The 27188-nt window shown below is 55.6% G+C and overlaps 1 protein-coding gene across 20 annotated transcripts in view; it reads left to right on the forward strand.

Moving 5' to 3' along the window:
• The first annotated feature begins 19 nt into the window (after positions 1 to 19).
• Positions 20 to 27188, forward strand: part of MYO9B (myosin IXB) — an 84902-nt gene continuing 57733 nt past the window's right edge. For all 20 annotated transcript variants that reach the window (XM_070246639.1, XM_070246626.1, XM_070246638.1 and 17 more), the window contains exons 1-2: positions 20 to 151; positions 17673 to 18568. In XM_070246639.1, coding sequence (XP_070102740.1) covers positions 17729 to 18568 — 840 coding nt within the window. In that variant the 5' untranslated portion in view covers positions 20 to 151; positions 17673 to 17728. The remainder of the gene's footprint in view (positions 152 to 17672; positions 18569 to 27188) is intronic.

The following is a 27188-nucleotide window of genomic DNA, read 5'->3' on the forward strand; positions in this document are numbered from 1 at the left end:
ACGCCCCCGTCCCCGCCCCTCCGGAACCCGGAAGCGGGAGCGCGCGGGGGAGCGGCGGGCGAGGTGGGGCGGAGCGGGTGGACGAACGGCGGGCGGGCGGCCGGGCTGCGAGCCGGCCCGGGACCGGCGGCGCGCGGCGGCCGAGGCCCAGGTGAGTGCCAAGCGGCCGCGGGTTGGGGGCTCGGTCTCGAAGCTCGCGTTGGCGGGCTGCCTTGTAGAGGGACGGAGCTGAGGGGTACTGAGGGGGGCGCGAAGGCAGGGGTCGAAAGGGCGGGAACGAGCTTGGGGGTCGTGCACGGATCGCCGGAGCCGCGGCGGGAGCAGAGCGAAGGAGAGGAAAGTTGATGGGATGGCCTGGTGAGGGAGTTTGCGGACGGGTGGGGGGGCAGGTCTTGTGGCTTTGAGCAGCTTCTCTGAAGAGGACGTGGCTTAAGTGGTAGTTGGGGGGTCGCAGGAAACGGGGCTGGGAGGGGGAGAAGCAAGGAGGCGGGGTGAGAGGCCCAGGCTGGGGGAGAGGGGCAAGGCCGGTGGGGGGACAGCCAGGGAGCGATTGGGGAAAAGGGGACGGCCTGGGGGCGTCTGCCGACGGGTGAAGGGGAAGAAGAATGGTGCCTGAGGGAGGGCGGCGCCTGGGAGTCAGTGAGTGCTCGATAAATGCGAGAGGTTCCGAACCCACTGGCGTGGTGACCGGCCCAATTGGAAAGGGAGGAAATGAGGGGTAGGAGGAGGGAAGAGAGCGTAGAAACCATGGCAAGAACTGAGAGCCGGTCCAGGGAGGGCCTGGGGAGGAAGAGAGAGAAGGAAAGGACTTGAGTGGCTCCCTACCGACCTTGGGGTGCAGCCCATGGAGATTTGGGGACCCCCTTCCCCTCTTGATTCATCTTCTTCCTGACTTCACCCCCAACCGCTGCCCTGCGGCGAGTCCCAGCACCTTCTGGGCTGGTATTGGGGACTTGAGAACCACACCACTCTCTTCCTAAGACAGGGCTGACTGGAGTCCCGGGGATCCAGGGAGCGAGGAAGGAGGCTCTGGGCCCCCAGTGGGGCCGGAACTGGGTTTCAGAGGGGAGGGAGTGGGTGTGCATGCACCCAAGTGTGCTAGGCTGTCACCACCTCCTTGGAGTTGCATCCTTGGACATAAATGGGTAAAAACGACGACATACAGGAAATCTGTCCCCTGGCAGCTGTGAGCTCAGCCTGGGAGAGACGCAGCAGCCCACGGCGTGCCTTCCCTTCTCTCTCGGGCGCTCTTTACGTCAGGAGTCTTTAAGGGGAAACCTCTCAGGCACCTCTTTGTCTGAAGTGGAGTCTCATGGTGACATTGTGCCTTGCAGTTGGGTCCCAGCTTCCACCTTCCTGAGGTGTGTTCTAGTCTTGGGGTCCCCAGACTTTTAAGGCATCCAGGAGCAGTAGGAGGTGACATGGCAGCTGGAAAGTTGTTTCACCACCTGGTGGGCCCAGTTCTAGCAAGAGTCTGCCCTGGGCACTTTTGATCAGCGTTAATTTCTCTTCATTCCCAGCTGTGGGGATCCTTGTCTGGGATCTGCCAGAAGGACTGGGGAACCTAAGTTTATAGCTCGTTCAGGAGATGAATCTGGATAGCTTGAATGGAAAGAGGGCCACACAGATAACCACCTCCTTCACTTCCAGAATGTTCTGACTCCTATGGAAAATGGTTCTCTGCCTCTCTTGCTTTGGGACACAGGATTAGAGCCCAAAGTCACGAGTCCTGCGGACATTGAGTGTGGGCTTTCCCTGGCCAGGACTCCTTTCCTTGAACAGGACTGGAATCTCCTGGTTGCGTGGCCCTGGCTGTTGCCTCCTTCCTGCACCGAGAGCGCAGCCAGGCGGGCTCTCACAGAGGGTCCTGTATTGGGGGTCTGACCTCTGTGAAGTCTCTGTGAAGTTTCTTCACCTGCAAAATGAAGGGGTTGGCCTCAGTCAGAGTTTCTCAACTTTGAAACCCAACCCCTCTTGATAATCTTCACGTCTCTGGCACACAGCCCCCTCGGGTTTCATGCAGCCCCCTGCCATGATCCCACTTTTGTTCAGCTTTCCATTCTACAGTTTCTATCTGAAAATGGGTTTTTTGCTGCTCCCTTATCTTCCAGGTAGAAATCTGGTGCCAAATGTGCTTTTGCACATTGCACCTGTTCCCAAAGCTTCAGCTGCATCCTTCTGGTTGGAGGTTCCTGGGTGAGACCCTCCCTCAGGTCCAGACCTGTGACTCAAGGAAGCGGATGGGGGCTTGGGAATCTCCCCTTTCTGTTTGGCTGTGGGATCTGTTTCCTGTCTCCAGTGGGGGCATATTAACTTGCTGCCTCCCTTTCTCGTCTCCACAAAGTCATGTGTCTTGGGTGGGCTCAGAGTTCAGTTAAGCAAGGGCTGATCGTGCCAGGCACTGGAGTCTGGGTCCTGGGGACAGAGATGAGCCCTGGTGCCCTGGAGGAGGGACATTCTAGTGCCCTCCCTCATGGGAATAATGGAGTTGAGAGTGGGCAGTCAGTGTAGCAACAGAGGTGGTGCAAGAAGTTGTGGGAACAGAATCAAGGACGACTAGTGCAAGCTTTGGGGCAAGGGAGATTCCATCCAGTTTCCTTGGAAGAGGTGGCTGTGCCCAGCCAAGCCTTGAAGGATACGGAGGTATTAAGCCAGGCCAGGAAGAGGGAATTGTACCAGCAGATCCCCGTGTAGCTCTGCCCTTCACTGAGCGTCTTAAAAAGCAATGGACGCTTTTATACCCAGTTCTTTTATTCTGGCAACCAGCAGTGGCGGGGCCTGGTTCCTCTCTCTTTCCCCCGTACAGAAACTAAGGCCCAGGGAGGTGATGGCTTCAGAGAGGGCTCTCTGGGCTTTGTAGAAACATAGAGGGTCGTTGGTAACCTCAGATTGGTGAGGACCAAATTGCTAGAGCAGTTTTTCAACTGCAGCACCATTGATATTCAGGCCAGGTCATTTGCTGCTGGGGGGGGCCGTCCCATGCATTATAGGATGTCGAGCAGCATCACTGGCCTCCACTCACCCGATGCCAGTAGTACACACCCACCCGAAGTTGTGACAACTGAAAATGTTCCAGATGTGGCTATGTGTGTCCTGGGGGGGAGAATCGCCCCAGCAAGAACTGCTGCTCTGTAGTAGAAGCTGATTCCTCTCCTGGGCCCACCGTTGTCTCAGTGGTCATTAGTGTTTGCTGAGCTCTCAGAGAACTGCTGCCAAGGGCAGGCATGGGGAAGGAGGCCAGCAACGGAATTCTGCCATCGGGTCAGTTCTTAATCAGAAGTCCCGATAAAGAGGAGGCACTGTTGAGAACAGACCGAGGGGGAGTTAGGCAGCGCGCCCTGAGGAGGGACGGCCGAGGAGAACAGGGGGTGAGCCGGCCGTCTTCACTCGCGGGGGCAGCGGATGCCATTGTCTTTCTCTTCTTTGTCTTATGACTGACCTGGATTTCTGCAGGACACATTGTTGCTTTTCTTCCGAGATCAGCAATATTAGATTCTCTTTTCAAGAGCTACTTTGGGGATGGCCCCGGATCAGCATCGCTCTTGAAGCCTCATTATCTTCTCCCATTTGCCCTCTTGGCTCTAGACGCCGGTCCATCCTCAAGCACAGCCTGTCTCACTTCTGCTCTTTGTGCATCCTTCTCTGCTTGTCCACCGACCATGACATTGCTGCTTTAAGTCCATGGGAGGAAATGGCACGGCACGTTCTGGGGCCCTCCAACCCCTTCTGGACACTGCCCTCCCCCGGTCTCCCTCCACCAGCCCTTTGTATGCCCAGCATCCCCAACCAACTGTGCCAGGCAGCCCCTGCTCGGCCTCCCCACAGAGCAAGACAGGCCCTTCTCTCTGCCGTTGTCCCGGACGGACAGAGTGGCAGAACAAAGGGCTCTGTCTGAGCACTGCCGGCCCCGACGAGCCGCCTGCCCCCAGCCCGGAGCCCCATCACTTTGCCTCTTCAGTTCTCAGTTTGGCCCAGAAAGGGCCTCGGAGGTTAGGCATGTCTCAAAAACGCAGCCGATGAGTTTGGGGGTCTACTCATTTCCTCGTCGAAACTTTCTGAGCCTGATGATAAATAACGTAGTGATTCAGGAGTTCAGCCTGTGGGTTAGTCGGAGCAGTGAATAAGCTGTCCGGGTCTGACTCATTCATTTACATCCCATCTCTGCCCTACTTGACGGGCTCGTGTGCACGAGAGGGAACCCAGCTACAAGCGTCTCCTTACTGTTGCTGCCAGCTAAACAAGTTTCCCGGGCCTGCTCTTACAAAGTGCTGCAGACGGGGCAGCGTAAGCAACAGAAATACATTGTCTCGTGGATCTGGAGGCCAGAAGCCCAAGATCAAGGGGTGGGCAGGGTTGGTTCCTTCTGGAGGCCACGAGGGAAGGATCCATTCAGGTCTCTCTCCTTGGCGTATAGCTGACCATCTTGTCCCTGGGTCTTCACGTTGTCTTCCCTCTGTGGATCCATGTCCCCGTTTCTTCTAAAGACACCAGTCCTACTGGATCAGGGCCCACCCTAACGACCTCACTGTAACTTAATCACCTCCTTCAAGGCCCCGTCTCCTAATACAGTCACATTCCGAGGGCCTGGGGGTTAGAACTTCAACATAACGAATTGGGGGGAGGGGGGTACAGTTCAGCCCATAGCACTGGAAAGGGACAAATTTTGTTTATATTTTATAAAAGAATTTTGGTTGAATAGTCATGTCAATAGAGAGTAAGTTCATTTTGTTTCATCTCCCTCATTTAAATAAACATTTTAGGGGAGATGGGCAGGTTGGCCATGTCAACTTCGGAAGTGCCCTGTTAGGGAATTTTCTGGATCTCACACATGTCCTTACACTCGGGGTGACTGTAGAGAGGCGCAGACCTGGCTTGGGGAGGAACGGATCTCGTGGGACTTTACAAGGGGTGTGTTTAGGGCAAGGCGTGGGAGGCCAGGTGTGCCCACTGGGGGACTGGCCAAGTTTTATAACCAGGGGTCTCTGTCCTCAGTATTGCCATGGTCAGGGCAGGGGATCCAAAAGCAACTCCGTTATTGGACCAAAGTGACTTCAAACCAGCTGCCACCAGAGGTCATTGGACGTAAGAAGTTTCTGAAAGATCTGAAAATTGTTCAGTACAAAGTGTTAATGAGCCAGGTGCAGAGTTGGCTCTCAGGGATACTGAGGGAGCAGAAGTAGCCCTCATCTCCTTGCCCAGAGGCAGATGTCCAGCCAGGAGTCACACCCACGGAAGTCAGATTGCCAGCTGGGTGAGAGCTGTGAAACGCCCGGCACTGGGCGAGCTTGTGACAGGAGCCCGGGCGCGGGTTGAGCTTGCTGCGGAGGAAGAAGGCCCAAGAGCCCTGATGTGGGTCATCTCCTTCAAGGCCGCTGCTTCCTCTCAAGTAAAGTCAGAGCAGCACGTCAGCAACAGGCCCGCTCCAGGCTTTGCCAGGATCTTCCCACTCATCCCTCAGAGCCTCTGCATCCCATTCTGGGGACGTGGAACCAGGAACTGAGGGGTGACGTCAGAGACTTTGCTTCCCAGGTCTCTGGGACACACCTGGACCTTTCATTTCCTGGCAGGCGTGCTGGGACCCCTGGCCACTGCTTGGGAAGATCACCAGGGTCCTCGGCTGTCACGTGGAGATGCTGTTTATTGGGGCAGGTTCAGTGACGCAAACAAAGTGCACGAGGGGAGCTGACCTGACACCCTCAGGGAGTTGCTTGCTTTCCCTTAGCTGGTCCCAAGGGAGTCTGCCCTTGGTGTAGCAGGGAGGGGAGGAGAGGCAGATGAGGAACTAGGGGACGAGTGGTCAGGAACTAGAGAGAATGGTCAGAACGGGGGCAGCTGGGGCAGTTACCCCACAAGGGTCTGACCTCCTGAGGGCCTAGGAGGCTGCGCACATTTAAATATACAAACTGAGCCGGAGGGAGAAAGGAGGTGACTCACAGACAGATGCTGGGGGACCACCCTGGTTGATACCATCTCACCCTTCGGGAATTTATTCTGGTGTGTACTGTGAGCTAGGACCTAAATCAGTTTGGTTTTTTTTCCAAAAAAATTAACACAGCACGTCTCCCCCTCAGCACAGCTGACATCTGGGGTTGGATCATTCTCTGGTGGGGCCATCCTGTGCACTGTAGGGTGTTGAGCAGCATCCCTGGCCTCCATCCACCAGATGCCAGTAGCATCCCCTCCTCCAGTTGGGACAACCAAAACTGTCTCCAGTTATTGCCAGACGCCCCCGGGGCCAGAGCTGGCCTGGCTGAGAACCAGTGTGTGAGAGTACACCGAGCTCTAGGGTGGTCGTGGCTGATGGAAACACCGGTGTCAAGCGAGTGGGTGGCCTGCTGGGACACACTTATACCCTCTGCCTCCTGTGAGGCTGGGAGGGGGGCTGGTTGGTGGCTATCAACAAAGAGTTGACAGGGCAAAGCCCTGGGCAGTGGGCCACCTGGGTGATGGGAGATCTCGTTGCGTCTGAAAGTAGAGCCAGGTCCTCGCGGCCTTTCATAGAAACTGGGCAGAGCGTGGGTTTCTTGGCTAGGAGAAGGAGCGCTTGCCCATGTGAAAGCCACAAGGCCTGGGGTCACAGGTGGATGGGAGGAGGCAACCCTGGGGTCAGAGAGGACCCCATGCTGCAGCCAGAAGCATTGGAGGGACAGGGTAGGAGCTGGTGACAGAGGCAGGTGCAGAGCAATGGAAAGCGAGATGGATGAGGGGGTCTTGTTGGGGGCCCAGGGTGATGGCTCAAGGGTCCGGGGTCTCTTTTTGAGGTGGTGGAAATATTCTAAAATGGACTATGGTGACAATCGCACATTTTTGTGACCATGCTAACAGGTGAATTGTATGGTATGTGAATTCTATCTCAGTAAATGGGTTAAAAGAGAAAGTCTTGTCAGAACAAACCAATGCCATTTTGAAGTTAGAACCAGCGGGCCTGGTGGGCCACTCAGAGGGACAAGCCAAAGGGCGCCTTGTTGGAGGAACCAGAATGGGGGGGGTCTTGGTGGAAGGCAGCTGGTGGGTTTTGAGGTGATAGTAGCTGAGACATGGCCAGTGTGTATTGAACAGCTGCTTTGGTCCAGGTTCCAGGAAGGAGTATAAAATTTTGGTAGCTGTTGGCACCCAGATCCCATATTGCAGCTGGTGAGGCAGGATCCACTGCCCAGGCGAGGTGTTTGGGGGCCTGTGATGGGGGGTTCCACGGGGACATGTCCCTGGGGTCAGGGCATTCCCATGGACCAGAGCGGCTGACCCTTGCTGAGTGCTCAGGCCAAGGAGCAGCCCCACGCTGTCCCCTGTGACCGGGCTGGCACAGTGACCTCCCCAGAGCCCCACTCCGGGCCTGCAAGGCTCTGAACCGCCTTCCAAAGCGGCCCGGGGCTCCCGTATTCTCCAGGGGCCACTTGGCTGTGGTCTCAAGCGGGGCTTTTGTGTGTTGTTGCTGTGGCTCTGCCCACAGGAGGTTCTCTGGTGGCTTTCTACCTGGGCTTGACAACGGGTGGACTGTGTGATTTGGAGAGGTGTTCTGAAGGAGTCTCCTCCCCCCCCAGCAGCCTTCTATGTCTTTAGGAGCCCACTGGTCACCTAGGAAAGCCCCAGAGCCCACCCCCCCACAGGGCCTTTCAGGTCTGCCCTCCCCTGTCACCAGAACCCACCTGTGTCCCGCAGGCCTGATTTGAGCCACCATCGGTCCCACCGCCCTAGACACCTGCAGGAGCCGCCGAACGGCACCTCATAGTCCACCTCCCACACTCGGCCTACCTCACCCCTTCCTGATGTCACTCACGTCCTGGTGCTCCCTGCCTCCAACCAGCCAGGACTCTCCAGCAGACTTGCATGAAAATCCGAACCACGTCCCACATCCTCAAGGCCCTGCGGGATCTGACCTTCCCGACCTCAGCCCCTCCCCCTCCAGCCTCGGCCCTGCTGGCCACACTGGTCCCCTTGTTCAGAGGCCAGCCCTGGCCGCCCCTGCCCTTGGCACTCACTGCCTTTGCTTGGACGGCCATCCACAGACGCTCAGCATCCGCCCCCTCCCACTGCACAGACCCCAGCAACTGTCCCCCTCAGTGCTTCCCTGACCCCTAGTTGGTCGAAAATGACCATGCTGCCCTGGTCAGTTGCCATCTCCAGCTTCCCCACCAAGGCGCTGCTGACGTCTGGGTCTGGATCATTCTCCGGGAACTGTAGGGTGTTGAGCAGTATCCCTGGCCTCCACCCACCAGATGCCAATAGCACCTCCTCCCTCCCCCAGTGATGATGACCAAAAATGTCTCCAGCCTGGCCAAGTGTCCCTGGGGTGGGGCAGAATTGCCCACGGGTGGGAACCATGGCTCTTTCACAGGGCCCTGGACTTTTCCTTTCTGAAGCACTGTCGCTGTCGGAAACGCCTCTCTGCTCGTGGGCTGGGCTGTTGTCAAGTTCCCTGAAGGTCAGACGTCTCCACGTTCCCACTCTCCTGTGCTGGGCGTTTGGTGACCAGACAGGGACAGGGTGGAGCCGTAGCCCTCGGGGAGAAGGATCTACCTGGAGGGCTGATGGATGGACTGGGCATGCCCAGAGGAGGGGCTTTCTCCAGGCCTCAGACCGGTTGGGCCAGACTGGAAGGCCTGGGGGGATGACTTAGGCAAGAAGAGGATGGCCGTGAGAGGGTGCTTGGGATGGGCTTCTCTGAGGTATTCAGTAAAGCAGAAGAAAGGCGGTGGCCCCTCCTGATCACGGCCTCACTCAGAGCATCCAGCATCTTCTGCCCCACACACCTGGATTCGTGTCCTGGGGCTGCTGTAAAGTGGTTCCACAAACCGAGTGGTTTTAACAACAGAAATGTAGTGTCTCGTAGTTCTGGAGGCCAGAAGTCTAAAATCAAGACATCACCAGGGCCGGGGCGCCCCCCCAAAGGCTCCTGGGGGATCCTTCCTTGCCTCTTCCAGTTTCTGGGGGCTCCTGATGTTCCATAGCTTGTGGCCACCACACCCCAATCTAAACCCTCAGTTGTCTTCCAGCTCTGAGCTGCTGAGACTGAGAAACGCACGTCGTTTGTAGCTGTTTCTCAGTGTGTCCATCTTTCTGATAACTTCATGCGATCATTTCATCTTAAAAAGCCTCGAAGGGCTCGAGGAGGCGTGCATGGAAAGTGGAAGTGCGCTGAGCTCTAAACGGCTCTTCCTGAGTGGTCCTGCTGCGATGCCAGCCTTCTCCTTTCAGCTCGAGAATGATTTCATCCCATAAACATGTGGCTTCAAATTAGGGCCTTATATAAACCAAGTGGCTACACTACATTTTCTGGAGGCCCTGTCTGCCTTATTTTCCAGTAAATTCCAAATCGTTTGCTGAGCTGATAGGCAGAACCTTGCTTTTTTTGTGCACAGGCCTTGAGAGCGGCTCCTTCACATTTGTCTGCTCACCCTAGGGCCTCAGTTTTGTTTGCCTCCCCCTTCCCTGCACCTCCTTTCTCTGAGAGCATGAGAGAAAGACCCCGAATTGAGGTGCACGTCTTCTCCACGTGCAGAGCATTTACCAGTTTGGCCTCTGCAAAGCCTTTGAAGTTTCCGTGGGTCAGGTTCTTCAGCGGGAGTTCTTTTTATCATGCACATAAGATTTGCCATTAGTAACGTTGAGTAGATTCACAGTGTTGTGCAACCATCACCTCTGTCTGGTTCTGTATCATCCCAAAAGGAAACCCTGTCCCCATGAGCAGGCACTCCCCAATTCCCCTCCCCCAGCCCCTGGCCACCACTAATCTGCTTTCTGTGTCCATGGATTTGCCTGTTCTGGATGTTTCATATCAATGGAATCATACACTATATGGGCTCTTGTGTCTGGCTTTTCACTCAGCGTGAGGTTTTCTTGGTTCACTCATGGAGTAGCGTATGTCAGGGCTTTATTCCTTTTAATGACTGAGTAATATTTCGCTGTATGGATGGACCACACTGTGTTTCTTCTTCATCCATCGATGGCCATTTCATTCCCACCTTTTGGCTCTTTCAGCGGGGAATTTTGTATTCTGCCAGTTTGGTTTCCATTTGGTGGTGAGGCCCACGAGTTCTGGGTAGACAGAGCCTGTCCGTTTGGGGACCGGCTTTGCTTCCTGTTCACATGGGGTGCGCTTCAGTAAGCCTCGGTTGGAGGGCAGAATGGGCCTTTTAACTTGGGATGTTTGGAGAGACGGTTTGGATCAAGGACAGACACCCAGGTTTTCAGGACCTGCCACCCCCAAAACATGGCCACAGTCTGCAGCTGCTACTTGGCCAAGCTGTCCCCCCAGGAGACCTGCTGCCCCCAGTTCCTCTGCCCCAGAGCTGCTTGCTTTCATCTGGACACAGTCTGGGGATTCTCGGGGCACAGGTTTCACATCCATTTGTTACCAGGACCTTAAGCCACAGCATGATTGACTTCCAGCTCTTGACTCTGTTAAGACGCAATGAGGAACTGTGCTTCGAAGCCAGAGGAAACCGCCTAGCTCCTCCGAGAGAGATGTCACCGTTTAAGAATGTCCTCTGAAGCTATGACAGTCAAACAGCATGGCCCTACGCAGACGTCAGCAGCCCAGAGACAGAGCTGCATGTGTAAGATGACTTAATATACAGCATTGAACAAAGAAAGGAGGCTGCCCGGTTCCAGGAGAGAAGGGTTCTGTAGGAAAGGGCAGGAAACAACTGCTGTCTTCTCGGAGAGGATCGTCTGGGTCCTCACTCCTCCTCCCACACTGTGCTGGCTTGACCAGTGTCCCCCCAGTTCGTGTCCACCCGGAACCTCAGAATGTGCCCTGGATTGGAAATAAGGTCTTTGCAGATGAATTAGTTAAAGACCTCAAGATGAACTTATCCTGAATCCAATAACTGATGTCTTTCTGAGAAGAGGAGAGGACACAGAGACAGAGAAGGGTACCACGTAACAGTGGAGGCAGAGAGCGGAGTGAGACGTCTGCAGGCCGAGGGAGGCTGAGGGTGGCCAGCAGCTGCCAGGTGCCAGGAGCAGCCTGGGACAAATTTTCCCTCAGATCCTCCAAGGGGGCCAGCCCTGCCCACACTTTGATTTTGGACTTTACCAGAACTGTGCGACAGTAAATTTCTGTTGTTTCAAGCTACCCGGTTTGCTACAGCAACCCTAGGAAACTCATACACCCTCCAAAGTAATTTCCAGATAGATAAAGGCTTAAAGGTAAAGGACAAGTCTGGGGAGGGAGAGGAATGCAAACAGAAAATGTAGTTCCATGTTCCTCAGGTGTGGGAGGTGAATGGGTGGTTAGACGCCATAAAAGAGTTGACCCACAGATCTAATGCCTGGAAAATGTAGTATTTGTATCAAAAAACACCATACACAAAAGTAAATTCATATGAATGAACTTCATCGAACATGACAAAGCATTGATACCCTTCCTATATAAAGAGCTCCTCCACAACAATAAGCTAAATAGTCATGGTTCAATAGGAAAAAGTGGGCAACTGACACGAACAACTTACAGAAACATAGTTGCTCAATACACGTTTTTTTCTTTCGACTTTTTCCCGTTTCTGAATTGCTTTCATTAGAGGCTCTCCTGAGCTTGCAGAGCAGGTCATACCCATCATTTTTTTAAAACCCAGGCTGACAGTCTAAGAAATGTGACAAGATGCTCTTTTGTGCCTCCTGATGGCTGTGGATTGAGAACGATATTAATGCTCGGTGCTAGGGAGGTGCCGTAACGCAGGCGCTCTGGTACTCGGCTCCCCAGGACCGCTCACTTGCGTGGGCTTCTTCAGAAGTCACTTTGGCAGAACAGATTGAGGGCCTTTGCAGCGACGATGGTTTTGGCCCAGGCAGAGGGAATCAGATCAGCCCAGTGTTATAGGTGAAATGTTGTCGCCTGTGGAGTGAGGGGACACTGTGTCTCAGAGGGTGCCCCCTGAGATTTTGCATTGGGAGCATAGCTGCCCAGGAGCTGGCAGAGAGGTTCGAGGACAAGGACAGCCCCAGGAGGAGGTGGCAGGGCGAGCTGGCCCCAGTCTGAGATTTGGATGAGAGGAGGAAAGGGCAAGGTGCCCGAGGGTGAGCAGGTGGGCAGCCATCACCAGGCCCGTGTTGAAGGTCTGGTCAGTGGCTCACAGGGATGCAGCCCAGGCCAGGGGACCCAGATGCCCTACTGTGGGTTGGGGCTTTGCGCAGCTTCTCCCTGAATGGGCTGGAGAGGCCCTGCAAGGACCTGGCTGGGTCGGGGGTGGCCGAAGTGTGCGCAGTCAGTTGGTGTGGGGACTGAGGATTGGTTGAGCTGTGTCGAGCCTGACAGCCAGGGGCTCTGAGGGCTGGTCATGAGGTCCCACCAAGGGGCTTTGTACTGCAATGCCCACATCTGGACCGATGCTTCCAGAGGCTTCCTTGCAGCAGCCTGGAGGATGGAGGTGGAGGTAGGGGGTCCACAGTGGGTCCTTATGACCAGCTGGTGAGAAGTGAGGGCAGTTCTATGGACACGGTGACTGCGGACGGATGTGGTCAGTGAGAGGAACGGGGAACAGGCCCCCAGGGTGTTCGGGGGCAGGGCAGGGAGAGGTGGCTCTGCTGGGCTGGAGGTGGGGCAGGTGTCCCTGGGGGGCCGTGAGGAGGTACAGCAGAGTGGATGGGCCCCAGGGACAGAGCATGGGGAGCAGGGCAGGAGGGATGCCTGCACAGGTCAGGTCCAGGTGACACTGCCATCCCCCGGGCTCCAGAGCAAGTAAGCAGCACTAGGAGGGGCTGCTGGCCAGCAAGTGTGTCTGGCAGGAGCTTGGCAGCATCTTTGGGGAGGGGACAGTGGTTTCTACTGCATGGGGGGATGGTGGACTGAGGGGCAGGTGGGCTCAGGAAGGGCTGGCTCCAGGCTGCATGGAAGTGATGAGCGAACTCAGCTCTCCCCTGGGCTGGAGAAGGCTCTGTTAGTGTCTCAGGTTTTAAGGCATGTGGACTGTTGCAGTGGGAGGGTCCTTCCCCAGACAAACCACCCAGGAAGTGGGGAAAGAGCTGCTCTGGGAGGAGAGTGTAGGCTTCCTGGGGAGAAGGGCCAAGTGAGGCTGGCCGGGCAGGGCGGCCGCAAAGACAGGTCGGGGCGAAGGGATTTCCCAGGATACAGAGTGAGGGGCCTGTGTAGGCTAGGATGGCTGAAGAGGCAGCTGCTGCAAGGCAGGGCAGGTGGGCCCTGAGGGTTTCTGCCCTCCCCGCCCCCCTGCCTGTGCCTTCTCTTTCGCTGTCCTCCCCTCATCCTGGCGGTCAGCAGTGGCCTTGAGCAAGCCTTATCTACTTCCTCCTGGCCTGGGGGTGGGGTGAGCATCAGCTGGGCCTGTGACTGCCCCACGGCTCTGAGCATGGGGTCTCCTTCTGCTCCCCCCACTAAGGGGCCCAGAGCTACAAACATCCCCTATGGGACTCCAGGGGCACCTGATGATCAACTGGCCCTGGAGGATGTGGGACAGCACAGAGTGCTGCTGGCTGTGCGTCCCACAGTCTGTCCAAGTGTCAGCTGACCCTCACCAGGCAGGTGGCGGAGGCCTCTGGAGCAGGAGCGAGATCATATCATTGGGCTCTGATGGCGTCTTGCTCAGGCCCTTGTCTCCTGTGAGGAGAACGCAGGCACATCCACGTGCCCTTTCCAGCGCCCACATCCGGGCAGCTTGGGCATGAGACAGGGCAGAGCCCCTGGCCTTGAGCTGGATGGTGCCTCTGGAAGTCGTGGTACACGCCCACCATGGCTCCACTAGTGCAGGTCACTGAAGGGGCCAGCTCCACCCGAAGCCTGGGCTCCATGCGGGGGGGTACACATGTGTGTTCATATGTGTGTTCATATGAAGGTGCTGTGCATGCACAGTGTCCATGTTTGTGTGTAGTTTCATGGGTGTGCATATGTGTTCTCTGTGTGCATGAGTGTTCTGTGTGGTTGTGTTCCTATGAAACTGTGTTCATGCACATGTCCGTGTTTGTGTGTGTGCTTTCTCTGTGTGCGCATGAACATGCATGTGTGTGCACGTGAGCGTGGGTGTGTTCATATGAGTGCATATTCGTGCCTGCACGTGTTGTGTGCTCATGCACCCATGAGTGGTGTGTGCTCATGAGCAGGCATGTGGGGGGCTTTGATGAGGATGCATATCCACGGTTTGCTCTCCTGCCTCTCTCACGGGGCTCGGAAGCACATGAACTATGCACCTTCGCGGCCGCATGGTGCTGCCCGCGAATGTTCTATCTTTTGTCTTGTCGGGTTGGCCAGGCAGCAGCACCCCTTGGTGCCTCTGAACACCCGTCACGCTCACAGCTTCCCAACTGTTTCCTTGCTGTGGCGTCTAAGAAACTCAGTGACTGGGCTTAAGGGTTAGACATTTCAAAAACAGAGCGAGAAGTTTTAAAAAGATGCACACCTGGGGCACCGGGTCCCTTCATATTCCATGTGATTTTTTAAAACAGCTTTATTAGGCGTAATTGATGCTCTATACGTTGTGCTATTTTCTGTGAGACCACCCCCCCCATCAAGACAGTGAACCATCCATCTACCTGGAAAATCTCCCCAGCCCCCTTTGTTACCCTGCCCTGTCCCCTCCCTCAAACAGCCACTGACCAGCTTTCTGTCTCTATAGATTGGTTTGCGTTTTCTGGAATTATATATACAGGGAATCATGCAGTATGTCCTCTTTTTTAAAACTTTATTGAGGTGAAATTCATGTAACATAAAGTTCACCATTTTAAAGTGAACAATTCAGTGGCATTTAGTACATTCACAATGTCATGCAATTGTCTCTATCTGGTTCCAGAACATTTCCATCCCCCGAAAGGAAACCCCATCCCCATGAGCAGTTACTCCCCACCCCTAGCCCCCCCGGCCCCTGCCACCTGCTAATTTGCTTTCTGTCCCTATGGATTTGCCTATTCTAGATGTTTCGTGTACAAGGAATCATAGAATATGTGGCCTTTCGTGTCTGGCTTCTCTCACTCAGCATGAGGTTTCTGAGGTTCCTCCATGGTGAACCTGATTCCTTTTCATAGCTGAATAATATTCCACTGTCTGCATGGACCACATTCTGTTTATCCGTCATCAGCTGATGGACACTGGGGCTGTTTCCCCATTGGGCGATTGTGAACAGTGGCGCTGTGAGCATCGTGTACAAGGGTTCGTGTCAGTCCCTGTTTTCAGTCCTTTGAGGTCGATACCTAGGAGCAGGATTGCTGGGTCTGCATGTCCTCTTTTCCGTCTGGCTTCTTCACTCAGCACACCAGTTCTGAGATGCCTTTGAGTTGTCCCATGCCATTCTGAGGATCAGAGGTTGGTCGCTTCTCCTGGCTGAGTGGCGTTCCGTTGTGTGCCAGATGGTTCGTCCACGCACCAGGCAATGTACATTTGGCTCGTTTTCCACTTGAGGCTCTTAGAAACAATGCTGCAAAGGACATTCGTGTACAGTGTCCGTCCGGACACCTGCTTCATTTCTCTTCAGTAACGCCTAGGAGTGTGGACCTGCTGGGTCCATGCTAGGCATGTGATTGACTTCTAAAGAAATTGCCAAAGTGTCTCCCAAGTGGGGGAGCCGCATCACTTAATACAGCTTCTCTGCAGGACACGGTGTCTGCTGGAACGAAGGCGCTGCGCAATGTTCATATCCTTTTTCCTGCTAATTCCTAGGAGCGAGTCGATCCAGGAAATGCTCAGAGTTGCACATGAAGATGTGTGTCCAAGAGATTGGAAACCAAATGCCCAGTGGTAGCAGAAGGGTCACATACCTCGTGATTTTCTGTATACAGTGGCGACCCAGGAAGCAATGAAAAATCAGGTTTCGAAGTGTGTTTCATGACACGGAGAAATGTTCACGTACACCAACATATCCCGTAAAGAAATCCAAGTTTTATTAAAATATGTATAACATCTGTTAAACTGGAAGGAAATAAACTAAAATTACTTAATAATTTGGGGGAGAGTTTAAGAAATTAAATATTCCCATCTCCCCCAACCTTCCTACCTGTTGCTACTACCTGCTGCTGTGTGAACTACTGTAGGAGCTTCATAATTTATAGTTTTGTTCTGCCTCCCTCCTCCCCGCCCCCCCAACACTGCTGCCAGACTCAGTTTCCCACATCCCGGGTGGTCTCAGCCTCTGTGGCCTCTTGCTCACAATGCTGAGTCATGCTTCTGCCTAGGGCAGAGGTCAGCAAACCTTTTCTGTAAAGGACTGGAAAATAAGTCTGTTCATCTTTGCAGGCCTTAATGTTACTGTCTCCCTCATGACTATTCAGTTCTGCTGTTACAACAAAAGCAGCCGTAGACACTATGTAAGTGAACAGGCATGGCTGCGTTCCTGTAAAATTTTATGTACAAAAACAAAGGGCCGGCCTACCTTACCCTCTTCCCTCCTTTTGCCTTCCTGTTGAACAAACTCCTCTTCATCCTTCAGAACCCCACTCAGATGTTGCTGTTCCCCTAAAGCCTTCTCTGGTTCTTGGGAAGAATGTTTTCTCATGTACTTGGATACACTCTCACTGTGGTTTGCCTGTCTGCTTTTCCTACTGGGCTGTGAGCCGAGGTCTGTTTCATTTGTGTACTCTCAGCCACAGTTGGGTGGCACACAGTGAGCCTGCACGTGACCCACACTGCATTTATGCCTCTTGCTCCATGACATAAAATGAGCCGTTGCCAGCATTGGCTGCATTTTCTGTTTTTCCTGCAATGCCTTCAAGTAGCAAATGCAGTTTTTAAAATAAACTTTTTCTGTTGGAGTCATTTTGGATCTACAGAAAAGTCGCAAAGACCGTGCAGAGAGCCCATATGCCCCGTGCCCAGCCTCCCCCAATGTGAACGTCTTCCGTTACCAGCGCGTCTGTCGCAGCTGAGAAATCGACGTCAGTCCACTGTCAGTGACGGACCTCCTGACATTACTCGGACGTCACCTGTTCTTCTGTGCCCATGCTCTCTCTGCTCGAGGACCTGTCTTTTCAGGGACCCCACTGCCTGTGGTCATCACATCTGCCCAGCTTCCCCTGGTCTGGGACAGCTCCTCGTCTTTCCTTGTTGCTCATGACCTTGGGGTCTTGGGGAGGACTGGCCGGGTCCCGCGGGATGCCCCTGGTCTGTGTCTGTCAGATGTTCTTGTCATGGTTACAGTGGGGTTTGCGGTTCTAGAAGCAAACGCACTCTGAGCACTTTTCTCGAACGAGTTTTTGCGGGCCCTCCCTGACTTCATCCTCCTCCACGGGGCTCCAGGGACCTGGAGTTTCGGAGCACATTTCGTCTTGCTCATCCCCACACGCCCCTCTTTGCCCCTCGTGTGTGTGGGGACATAACCAAGGCTCGTGGGGCCAAGTCTTCATTTGCTTGGGGAGCTGCCAGAGGAAATTTTGTTCACAGGGAGAGGCCAGGCAGGACATGGGCCAGGAAAGGCTTAGCTGAGATGTCCTCGTGGCCATTGGACTTGAGGGTTGAGACGCTGACTCTGGATGTGGAAGGACTGGCTGGGATGGAGCGAACTCCAGGGGAAGGGTTTGATCTTGGGGGGGTTCTGGTGTTGTCACTCTGCTAGAGCCACAATCCTTGGGTGAAAGTTCATGTTTAAGGACAGACGGAGGCTCTTCCGCCCTTCTGGTTTTTCAGGGGAACCTGATCGGGGCAGGGTATTCGGGCTGCGGGTCTGAGGCTGTCCATCCAGGGGCAGTCGTCAGTGTGTCCCACCACCCCCCTAACTGTGCCACCACCTCCCTTCCAGCTCCAGGACGCGTGCCCCGAGCCCGGGAGGCATGCTGAGGCCAGGCGGCTGGCAGGATGAGTGTGAACGAGGCGGGCAGCTCCGGCTGCCGGGGGCAGGCAGCCTACCACCTGCACATCTACCCGCAGCTGGCCACCAACGAGGGTCAGGCCTCATGCCGTGTGACCGCCACCAAGGACAGCACCACATCCGACGTGATCCAGGATGCCATCACCAGCCTGCGGCTGGACGGCTCCAAGCGCTACGTGCTGGTGGAGGTCAAGGAGACGGGCGGGGAGGAGTGGGTGCTGGACGCCAACGACTCGCCCGTGCACCGCGTGCTGCTGTGGCCACGGCGGGCGCAGGACGAGCACCCGCAGGAGGACGGCTACTACTTCCTGCTGCAGGAGCGCAATGCGGACGGGACCATCAAGTATGTGCACATGCAGCTGGTGGCCCAGGCCACGGCCACCCGGCGCCTGGTGGAGCGTGGCCTCCTGCCACGGCAGCAGGCGGACTTTGATGACCTGTGCAACCTCCCCGAGCTGACGGAGGCGAACCTCCTGAAGAACCTCAAGCACCGCTTCCTGCAGCAGAAGATCTACACGTACGCGGGGAGCATCCTCGTGGCCGTCAACCCCTTCAAGTTCCTCCCCATCTACAACCCCAAGTACGTGAAGATGTACGAGAACCAGCAGCTGGGCAAGCTGGAGCCGCACGTGTTTGCGCTGGCCGACGTGGCCTACTACGCCATGCTCCGCAAGCGTGTCAATCAGTGCATCGTGATCTCTGGCGAGAGCGGGTCCGGGAAGACACAGAGCACCAACTTCCTGATCCACTGCCTCACCGCGCTGAGCCAGAAGGGCTACGCCAGCGGCGTCGAGAGGACCATCCTGGGCGCCGGCCCCGTGCTGGAGGTGAGCGGGCCTTACTGCGTGGCTTTTATTACTGTTTAGGTCCAGCGAGGGTGCTGCTGTGGAGAAGGTAGTTTCTTGCATTCGTGGTTCCCTAGAAACAGGAGGCTCTGTGAGCCACACGGGACCACACGGGAGGCCCGTGGGTCAGTCGGGCAGCGGTGGGAGCAGGGAAAACGTAGGCAGGAGTCTGTGACGGTTTTCACAGGAAGGATCGGGGGAGGCAAGGCAAGCAGGCTTCAGACTGGCCAGTTTGCGTAATTTCGGAGCTCTAGTGTGGGAGTGCCAGGTTATCTGGTCCTTGGCCCTGGGCTGATCAGGGCAGGAGAATGGTGGCCCTGAGTGAGAGCCCCATGACAGGTGGGGGTGGGCTCTGGACAGGTTGGTCTCCATACGGCAGGCGTGCTTAGAGGAGAGTCCCTTGCTCTCTGTGGTCCCTCCAGGGTCAGCCAAGCCCTGGTGTCAAACCACCAGAATATAAACAGAAAAACCTGATTAATACGCTCTTGACATCTGTGGGACAGCAGTCTATACTCCAGGACCCAGAAAAAAAGATGGTGTGTTCAAACTGAACAGTTCATGATGGGGTGTTTCCGGGGACTGAGGGGGTGGAATCAAGCCAGCAAGGTGTAGTGCAGCCTTGGCGGTGGGGGGGGGGATGACAGTGGGGCAGGGGCAGGGGCCCGAGGTGGCAGGGGGCTGCCTGGCAGCGCCATAGAGGCAACAGGGCAGGTAACACCCTCTGCCCTCTGTCCAGTATCCCCATTGGCCATAGCCCATGGAAGCCATTGATGGGTCGCTGTGAGTGAGCCTTCTGGAAGCATGGGCAGTGGGAGAAATTGCGTGTCCGTCACTCTCGAGGTTTTAGGGGAAGACGCATCCATGTCTCAGAATATAGCATAACCATTGTCGCCTGGTGAGGGCCGAGGCAGCACGTGGGCTCGGGGCTCTGCGCCTGTGGGTCTGGGGTCTCGGACTCTGCTTTCTTTTCTTTATTTCTTAATTTAATAAGATATTATAGTGCAATAGTTCCCCCTCACGTGCGGGGGATACGTTCCAAGACCCCAGTGGATGCCTGAAGCCACGACAGTACCAAACCCCATGCATACTGTTTTTTCTTATACATACAGACCTCTGATAAAGTTTAGTTTATAAGTTAGACACAGCTGGAGAGTAACAACAATAACTAATAAAAAGATAGAACAATTAGAACAGTACAGTGTAGTGACAGCTGTGTGAACGTGGGCTCTCCCATAACACCCTGCTGTGCTGCACGCCCCGCTTCCTGCAGCGATGTGAGCTGATGCACAGGGTCTTGGAGGAGACACTGCAGGCGGCCCATGATGTTGGCAACCAGTATGTGAGGGAGGGGATAGAGCTGGCGTTTACCGAGTCAAACATTTCACCATATGGGCCGTTCACCCCTCGAGGAGCCAGGCTGGTGGGTGGGTGTGCCAGGGCTTGGTGAGGACGTCGAGCCCTGAAGCCTCGCGTGACACGGTGTGGTTTCCTTTTCTAGCTCAAGACCATGCAGGGCTCCTGGATGAGGTTCCTAGGGCTGCTGTAAGAAGTCATCACAAACTAGGGAGCTTAAAACAGCAGAAACTTAGCCTCTCGTGGTTCTGGAGGCCAGAAGGCTGAAATTAAGATGTGGGCAGGGCCGCATTCCCTCCGGAGTTTCTGGGGGAGCGTCTTCCTGGCCTTCTCCAGCTTCTGGGCCCCAGGCGTTGTGGCTTGTGGACCCGTCACCCAGTCCCTGCCTCTGTCATCACATGGCCTTCTCTTCTTATAAAGACACCAGTCTTTGGACTTAGGGCCCTCGCCAATCCCGGATGACCTCATCCTAACTAATCACGTCAGCAAAGACCCCATTTCCAAATAAGGCCACTTTCACAGGTTCCAGGGGTGAGGATATGGACGTGTGATTTTTGGGAGACACAAGTCAGCCCACAGCAGCCCCCACTGAGTGACAGCTGGCGGTGTCTGCCAACTTCTTCCTCAGCGGCTGCCCCAGCCCAGCAGCCGTCCTGGGGGCCCATAATTCCTCCTGTGACCTCTGGCGCCTCCCCTGCAGTTGCCCCGAGGGATTCCAGCACATTCTTCGATGGCTGTTAGTCACCCTCTGGGGTGGGCGTCGGCACCCCATGAGTCAGACACCTCTGACCTCGCCCCGCTGCTGCCCTCAAGCCTCCTGGGCAGTGTGAGCCATCTCGGCTGAGTCTCCCCAGCAGTTAGGAGCTGCTGGAGGGCGGTGCCCATGCCAGCTTCCAGAACAGGCTTGCGCCAGATCTCAGCACGTCACAGCTGTGAACGTGCTTCCTGGGGCGACTGTTTGGCAAGGGAGAAGATTGTTTTAGTTTGGAGCTGGGCTTCTTGGCACTGCCAACGTCTGGGGCCGGGTCGTTCTCTCCTGGGCTGTCCTGGGCCCTGCAGGCTGTGGAGCAGCATGCCTGGCCTCCCCTGCCAGCTGCCAGTAGCACCCCCTCCCCTGAGCTGTGACAACTGAAAATGTCCCCAGATATCACCAAATATCCCCTGGGGGCGGAATCTCCCCTGGGTGAGAACAGCTGCCTTAGAGTCACAGCTTGCCATCCCACAAGACCCAGTCACCGTTTCTTTCAGGTGCTGACTGTTTAGAAATTGTCCACAAGTCAGTGCCAGCCATTGTGAGCTAAGCCAAGAGTCCCTTTCTAACAACAGGAATACTTAGTTATCAAGCCTTCGGGCCCACTGGGCATCAGGCTTCAGGCGCCTCGGTTTTCATCCATCATCTCTGAGTCCTTACAACAGCTCTCATATTTTAAAGATGGGGAAACAAAACCCCAGAGAAGTGCGCTGGTGTGCAGGTGTCTTGGCTGCCATCGCAAAGTACCACCAACCAGGGGGATTTAAAACGACAGGGATTTCTTCCCTCACAGTCTGGAGGCCAGAAGTCGGAAATAAGGTGTGGGCGGGGCTGGCTCCTTCTGGAGGCTCTGAGGGCGAGTCCACCCCAGGCCGCTCTCCCGGCTTCTGGTGGCTGCCGGCAACCCTGTGGCATTCCTTGGCTTGTGGCTGCATCACTCCCAGCTCTCCCTCCGTCTCTGCATGGCCTTCTCCCCGTCTCTCTGCGTCTCTAATCTCCTGTCTCTTATAAGGACACCGTCGTTGGATTCAGAGTCCACCCTAAATCCAGGAGGATCTCACCTCGAGATCCTTACCTTAATTACATCTGCGAAGATCCTATTTCCACTCACAGGTTCTGGGGATCGGGATTTGGACATATCTTTTTGGGAGACACAAGTCAACCCAGAACAGTCTGGGTTCCCCAGGCCACACCACAGGCCACCATGGCTGGCCCAGGGTTGGCCCCAGCCTGACCCTGAGCCTGAGCCTGAGTTTCTGGCACCTCTCTGAGTCTCTGTGGAAGGTCTCCTCTCTCAGCTTGGCTGGGGCCACAGAAGGCTAAAGATCAGCACACCACTTGCAGCGTTCGGGACTTTTTCTCAGCTCCTCAAAAGGAGAAGTTGAGTGGTTTTGAGGTTTGGGTGTCTCCGGGTGCCCCCCCCATCCCGGGCGCGGGTTGCAGCCTCGATGTGCAATTCTGACCAGAAAACAGGAAGGAGGCACTGTGGAAAGCCGGTTCCAATCAGCTGATCCGCCCGCCTGCTGCAGTTAACTGTTCCTGTCACCATTTTCACACGGTCGCACTCAGCCACGCTCAGCCACTGCCACCCGCCCTCCGAACCACCCCCGGAAACACGCCGTCCATGCAAGACTGTAGTCTGAGCTCAGGGCACTGAAGGTGCGGAAGGCAGGCTCACCAGGGCAGTGAGCAGCTAGGGGTCCTCCTGCCTTCGTGCGAAGGTCCATTGCCCATCCCACACCCCTCGGAGAATCTGGCGACTCTAGATGCAGCAGCCCATGGCGTCGGCCACTGCGTTGGCCACAGAGTGTGCCCAGAACATGCTCCTCTCCCTCAGCCCACAGACCGCAGCATAGGCACTGAGGGCGAGGGCTGAGGCCAGGATTCTGTTTGTCTTTCCTGAAATGTAGCAAATGTCTCTGCCATTGCCGATGTGCACAAGGGTTTAATTTCAAAAGCAGAAATGAAAGGAGGATCCTTGTTGGCTGGGCCATTTTTCCAAGTGGCCAGAGGCTGCTGTGTGCCAAGTTTGGGGGCCTTTGTGTGGCCACCATGGCCTGGTGCGTGCAGAGAGAAGGGACTGAGAGGCGATGATACCTCGAGCTGCCTAGCACGCCCACAGAAGGCTGGTGACCGGGGACAGCAAGAAATGAGACCAAGGGAGTCCTGGAGCTCACTGCTGTCCCCAACCCACCTCTAAGGGCCCCAGAGGAGCCTGTCCTGGGACTAGGATCTGTGCCAACCTCAGTCCCGAGTACCAGCCCCTCTCCTCCACCTACCAAGCTGCTGGGTCTGTTCCCTCTTCCCTCCATCAGCACTGGGCCAGCTGACCTGGGCAGGTAACCAGAACCACATGCAATCATTTACCTTGACTTTGCCCTCGGGGACACCTGCCCAGGCCATATCCTTCTCTCCCGTGGGGCACTGACAGCCCAGCCTCTACCCAGCCTTGGGGGTACACAGGTGAAGCTACTCAGCCAAGGTGACAGACATGGAAGTTTCTGGAACCAGAGATGTGCCTCTGCAGTTAGGGATTCTGTTTAAGAGCTTTACTGAGATATAATTCACCTGTTTCAAGTGAACAATTCAGTATTTTTTAGCACACATTCACAATGTTGTGCAACCACCACCTCTATCTAATTCCAGAACATTCCCATCATCCCAAAAAGAAACCCCATCCCCATGTACAGTCCCTCCCCATCTCCCACCCCGACTCCCTGGCTCCCACTAGTCTGCTTTCTGTCTCTATGGATTTGCCCATCCTAGACATTCCATATAAATGGGACCATGCACTGTGTGACCTTTTGCATCTGGCTTCTCGCACTCATCATGAGGCTTTTGAGGTTCATCCACGATGTAGCATGGGTCAGGGCTTCCCTCCTCTTTACGGCTGAGTAATAGTCCATCCTGTGGATAAGATTATGTTCTGTTTGTCTTTCAGTAGTTGTCTCACAACTTCCATCCTTTGTATGGCCGAGTTTGCGGTTGGGGTTTCTCCTAGGCCCTGGCCCCCTCCCCGCCCTGACCAGGTCAGTGCTCCCCCCAGCAGCGGCCCCCACCAGGTCAATGACAGGAGGATGGAGGGGGCTAGGCCCACACAGAGATGATCCCACTGGGTACTCTTGGGGTTGACTGAGCCGAGCCTGGTGAGAGAGCAAAGTCGTGGCCAGCAGCCTGCTCCGATATCCAGGCCCTCCTCGGCGTGCCGAGGTGGGGGCAGGTAGACACTTCTAGGTCCGCCTGTCCGTGTCACCCACCTCCGTGTGCCCGCTGCACCTACTGAAAGGCCGGCACCCAGAGGGAGGCTGGCATTTGGGACCGATGGGCAGTGAATAACACACCGGCAGACTGCCCAGGGCCTTGGGAAGCAGCGGGGAGTGTTTGCACGGGCCATGCGTGCTCCCCGGGCGGAAGGGTCAGAGCCGGGCAGGCAGAGAGGCGGAGGGGAGGAAGCAGCTCAGAGAGGCCCACACAGCACTGCCTGGAGCTGCCCCTGGGGCGTTGGTGAGCACGGAGGTCTGGGGTGCTTCGTCCAAGGGAGACCCAAGTGCCGGCAGCACAAAGACACCCCCGACGCCAGAGCTTGTCAGGCCTTAGAGGTTGTCCGGTCGCACAACCCACAGATTGCATGGGCCGAGAGGGGCCGGGGACAGGTGGCAAGCTGGGGTGCCTCCTGGCCGGCTGCTCAGCCCTGCACCTCGCATGTCAGCCGTGAGAGGAGATGAGTGTGCCAGGAGGAGCGAGTGTTGAGAAAGGGGCCTGTGGCCATAGACAGGCCTCCAAGGACCCACTTCAGGGCACAGGCTATGGTGGGGGTAGGTCAGTGTCAGCACAGAGGGAGGGAGTCCCCTGGTTGGGACCCACTTCAAGGCAGGGGCCATGGGGGCGGGGCCCATGGTCAGGACAGAGCAGGGGAGTCCACTGGTGTTCCCACTGGCAAAGGGGGACCAGGGCGTTCACAGCAAGAGGAGTGTCTGGGCCAAGAGCCTTTATCTGATGTCTGTCTGTCTGTCTCCCGAGGCCGAGGGTCCCAAAGGCCTGGGTGTGTCTGCTTTATCTGAACACAGGTGTTCTGGGGAGAGAGTCCCTCAGAGTGCTTGGTCCTTTGGCCTCTTGAGGGAAGGTGGGATGTCAGCAGGCAGACGGATGGGGGGCAAGGGGCATGGGCTTGGGAGAGTCTGGGCAGCGGCATAGGGTGCCCCAGGGAGAGGTGCACTGGCCACACAAGTCCAGGACAGGGTCTGGGTGTGCAGGCTACCTTGGGCATTTGGCTGAAGTTGCTGGACACCTGGCTGTGTTGGAGCTCCTGCCTTGGGTGAGCTGAGGGGGGTCACTAAGCTGGCGGGAGGGAGGGAGCAGATGAGAGCTCTCAGAAGTCATCCCCCACGCTCCAGCCAGTAGTCAAGGCTCTGACTGGCCTGGCTTTCTTCAAGGCTGGGTTGCCGGAAGGTCAGTGCTACAAACATCAGGATCACCGATCACAGGGGAGGCAGAGTGAGAGCCAGCCGTGGGATTCTGGGAGGTTGGACATCATAGGCGGATACTGTGGTGCGAGGATGGAGGAGAAGGTGCCGAGCATCTGAGAGCCCGGGAAGGAGGTGGGCCCCACCCTGGCAGCTGCAAGTCCGGGGTATTGCTTCTGTTCATGGCGCAGCCTCCCCAGGATGTTTGGGGAAGCAGTTTGAGAGGTCTTGGGTCAGCAGAGCAGCCCAAAGGAACACAGGAGCTGAGGCCAGATCCCGGGGCAGGAGGGAAACAGGGGCAGGTCAAATCGCATAGGGGACGAGGATGAATAATGCCTCATGTGGGGTCGCCTTGAGGCCTCACGGACAGAAACACTCGGGGATGAAGGCCATGCTTCTGCGCCTCCGCCACCTGGGGCCTGATCCTTCTCTTTTGTGGGCCGTCCGGTGCATTGTAGAATGTTCAGCAGCATTGCTGGCCTTGCCCACCATGTGCCAGTAGCACCCCCTGCCCAGCTGTGACAACCAAAAGTGTCCCCAGATATCACCAAGGGTCCCCAGAGGGGCAAAATTGTCCCAGTTGAGAATAAGTTTTAGGCCAAATGCACGCAAAGAAAGATTTCAGGTGTTCTGGGCCCAAATAGTTTCAGGGGTTTTTGGTCACATTTTGCCATTGTAGTTACGCAACAACCCAGCACGATTCAGCACCGTTGCATCTCGGGGTGGCTGGCACGCAGGGATGCAGCTTCCGGCCAGTGTTCTCGTTCATTCCCAGGAATTGGTGGCTGGTGCTGCTTCTCTCCCCACGGCCAGCCACAGCCAGGGTAACAGTCACCGCCCACCCTCGACCAGAAATCCCCTCTTGTCTTTGTTCCCTCTGACAAAGCACACTCGGGTGCGAGGGTCGGGTTTTCCATCCAAGTTTGGACTTCCAGGCTGACTTTTAGTGTCATCTTGAAATGTTACTTTAAGAACTGCTCGTCAGCACCAAAAAAACATGCAGTGGCCGACTGGAGGACCCCCAGCTGAGGGGACACGCTCCCTGCAGCTTTTCTTACAGGTGAACACGAGGAAAGAGCTTTCTGCTGCAGTTGGCGCTGGTTCCTATGCCCTGTCATTTTGTCACCCATCCACACCTGTTCTTCTGGGGGTGACTTTCTGAACCTAAGCCAGCTGTCGGCTGTGGTTCGACTCTTCCCCTTTAAGCTTCTCCCCAGCAGGAAACACTGGGCGCTGTGGTGGGTTTTGCTGTGGGGAGCATGCGTGGTTCTCTGCCCCACTTTGGCAAGATGGTGACGCATTTTATATTATCACTTTTGGTTCCACCCACATGCTTTTCTTTGCTTTTTTTCTTATAGTGCTTCATTTTTTCAGTCTGTTTTTCCTTATAGCAAGGATTGGCAAACTGCAGCCTACATGTGAAATCTGCCGGCGCCTGTTTCTCTGAGTCAAGTTTTATTGGCACACAAACACGCCCCCTCATTTACATACCGTCTGTGGCGGCTTCCACATTAGACGGCAGAGTGGAGCACTTGTGACACAGACACCCTATGGTCTGCAAAGCTGAAAATATTTACCACCTGGCCCTTTACAGGGAAGGTTTGCTGGCCCCTCATACCTCTGCATGCACATAGAACATTCCAGAACTTAACCACAGTTAACTTTCTCTGTGCCTTCTTACCTTCTGCTCAGCTCCCTCTGCCCAAATATAAGGAAACCAGATTCCCACCCTTGTTCCAGATGCTTCCTATCTCCAACTCATGTCTTTCTGCATTTGTGTCCATGCCAAGTATAGATACATATATTCATAAACTTCCGTCTACCTACAGGGGATCTGTGGTATTGTGATTTGTCATAAGTAACATGCATTTGGTCTCCCTCCAGTGCCTGGCGCAGGGCTCCTGAAACCCTTAGAATTTCCCATGATGAGCTTGGCAGGGCATCTTCCGCCGTGTTAGTAACAGGACTTTGGGAACGCCCCAAGGGTGGGGCTGGTTGCCAGGGGAACCTGTGATTAGAGGGCTGGAACTTTCAG

Source organism: Equus caballus, chromosome 21 (genome assembly GCF_041296265.1).
Source record: "Equus caballus isolate H_3958 breed thoroughbred chromosome 21, TB-T2T, whole genome shotgun sequence".
Classification (NCBI taxonomy): Eukaryota; Metazoa; Chordata; class Mammalia; order Perissodactyla; family Equidae; genus Equus; species Equus caballus.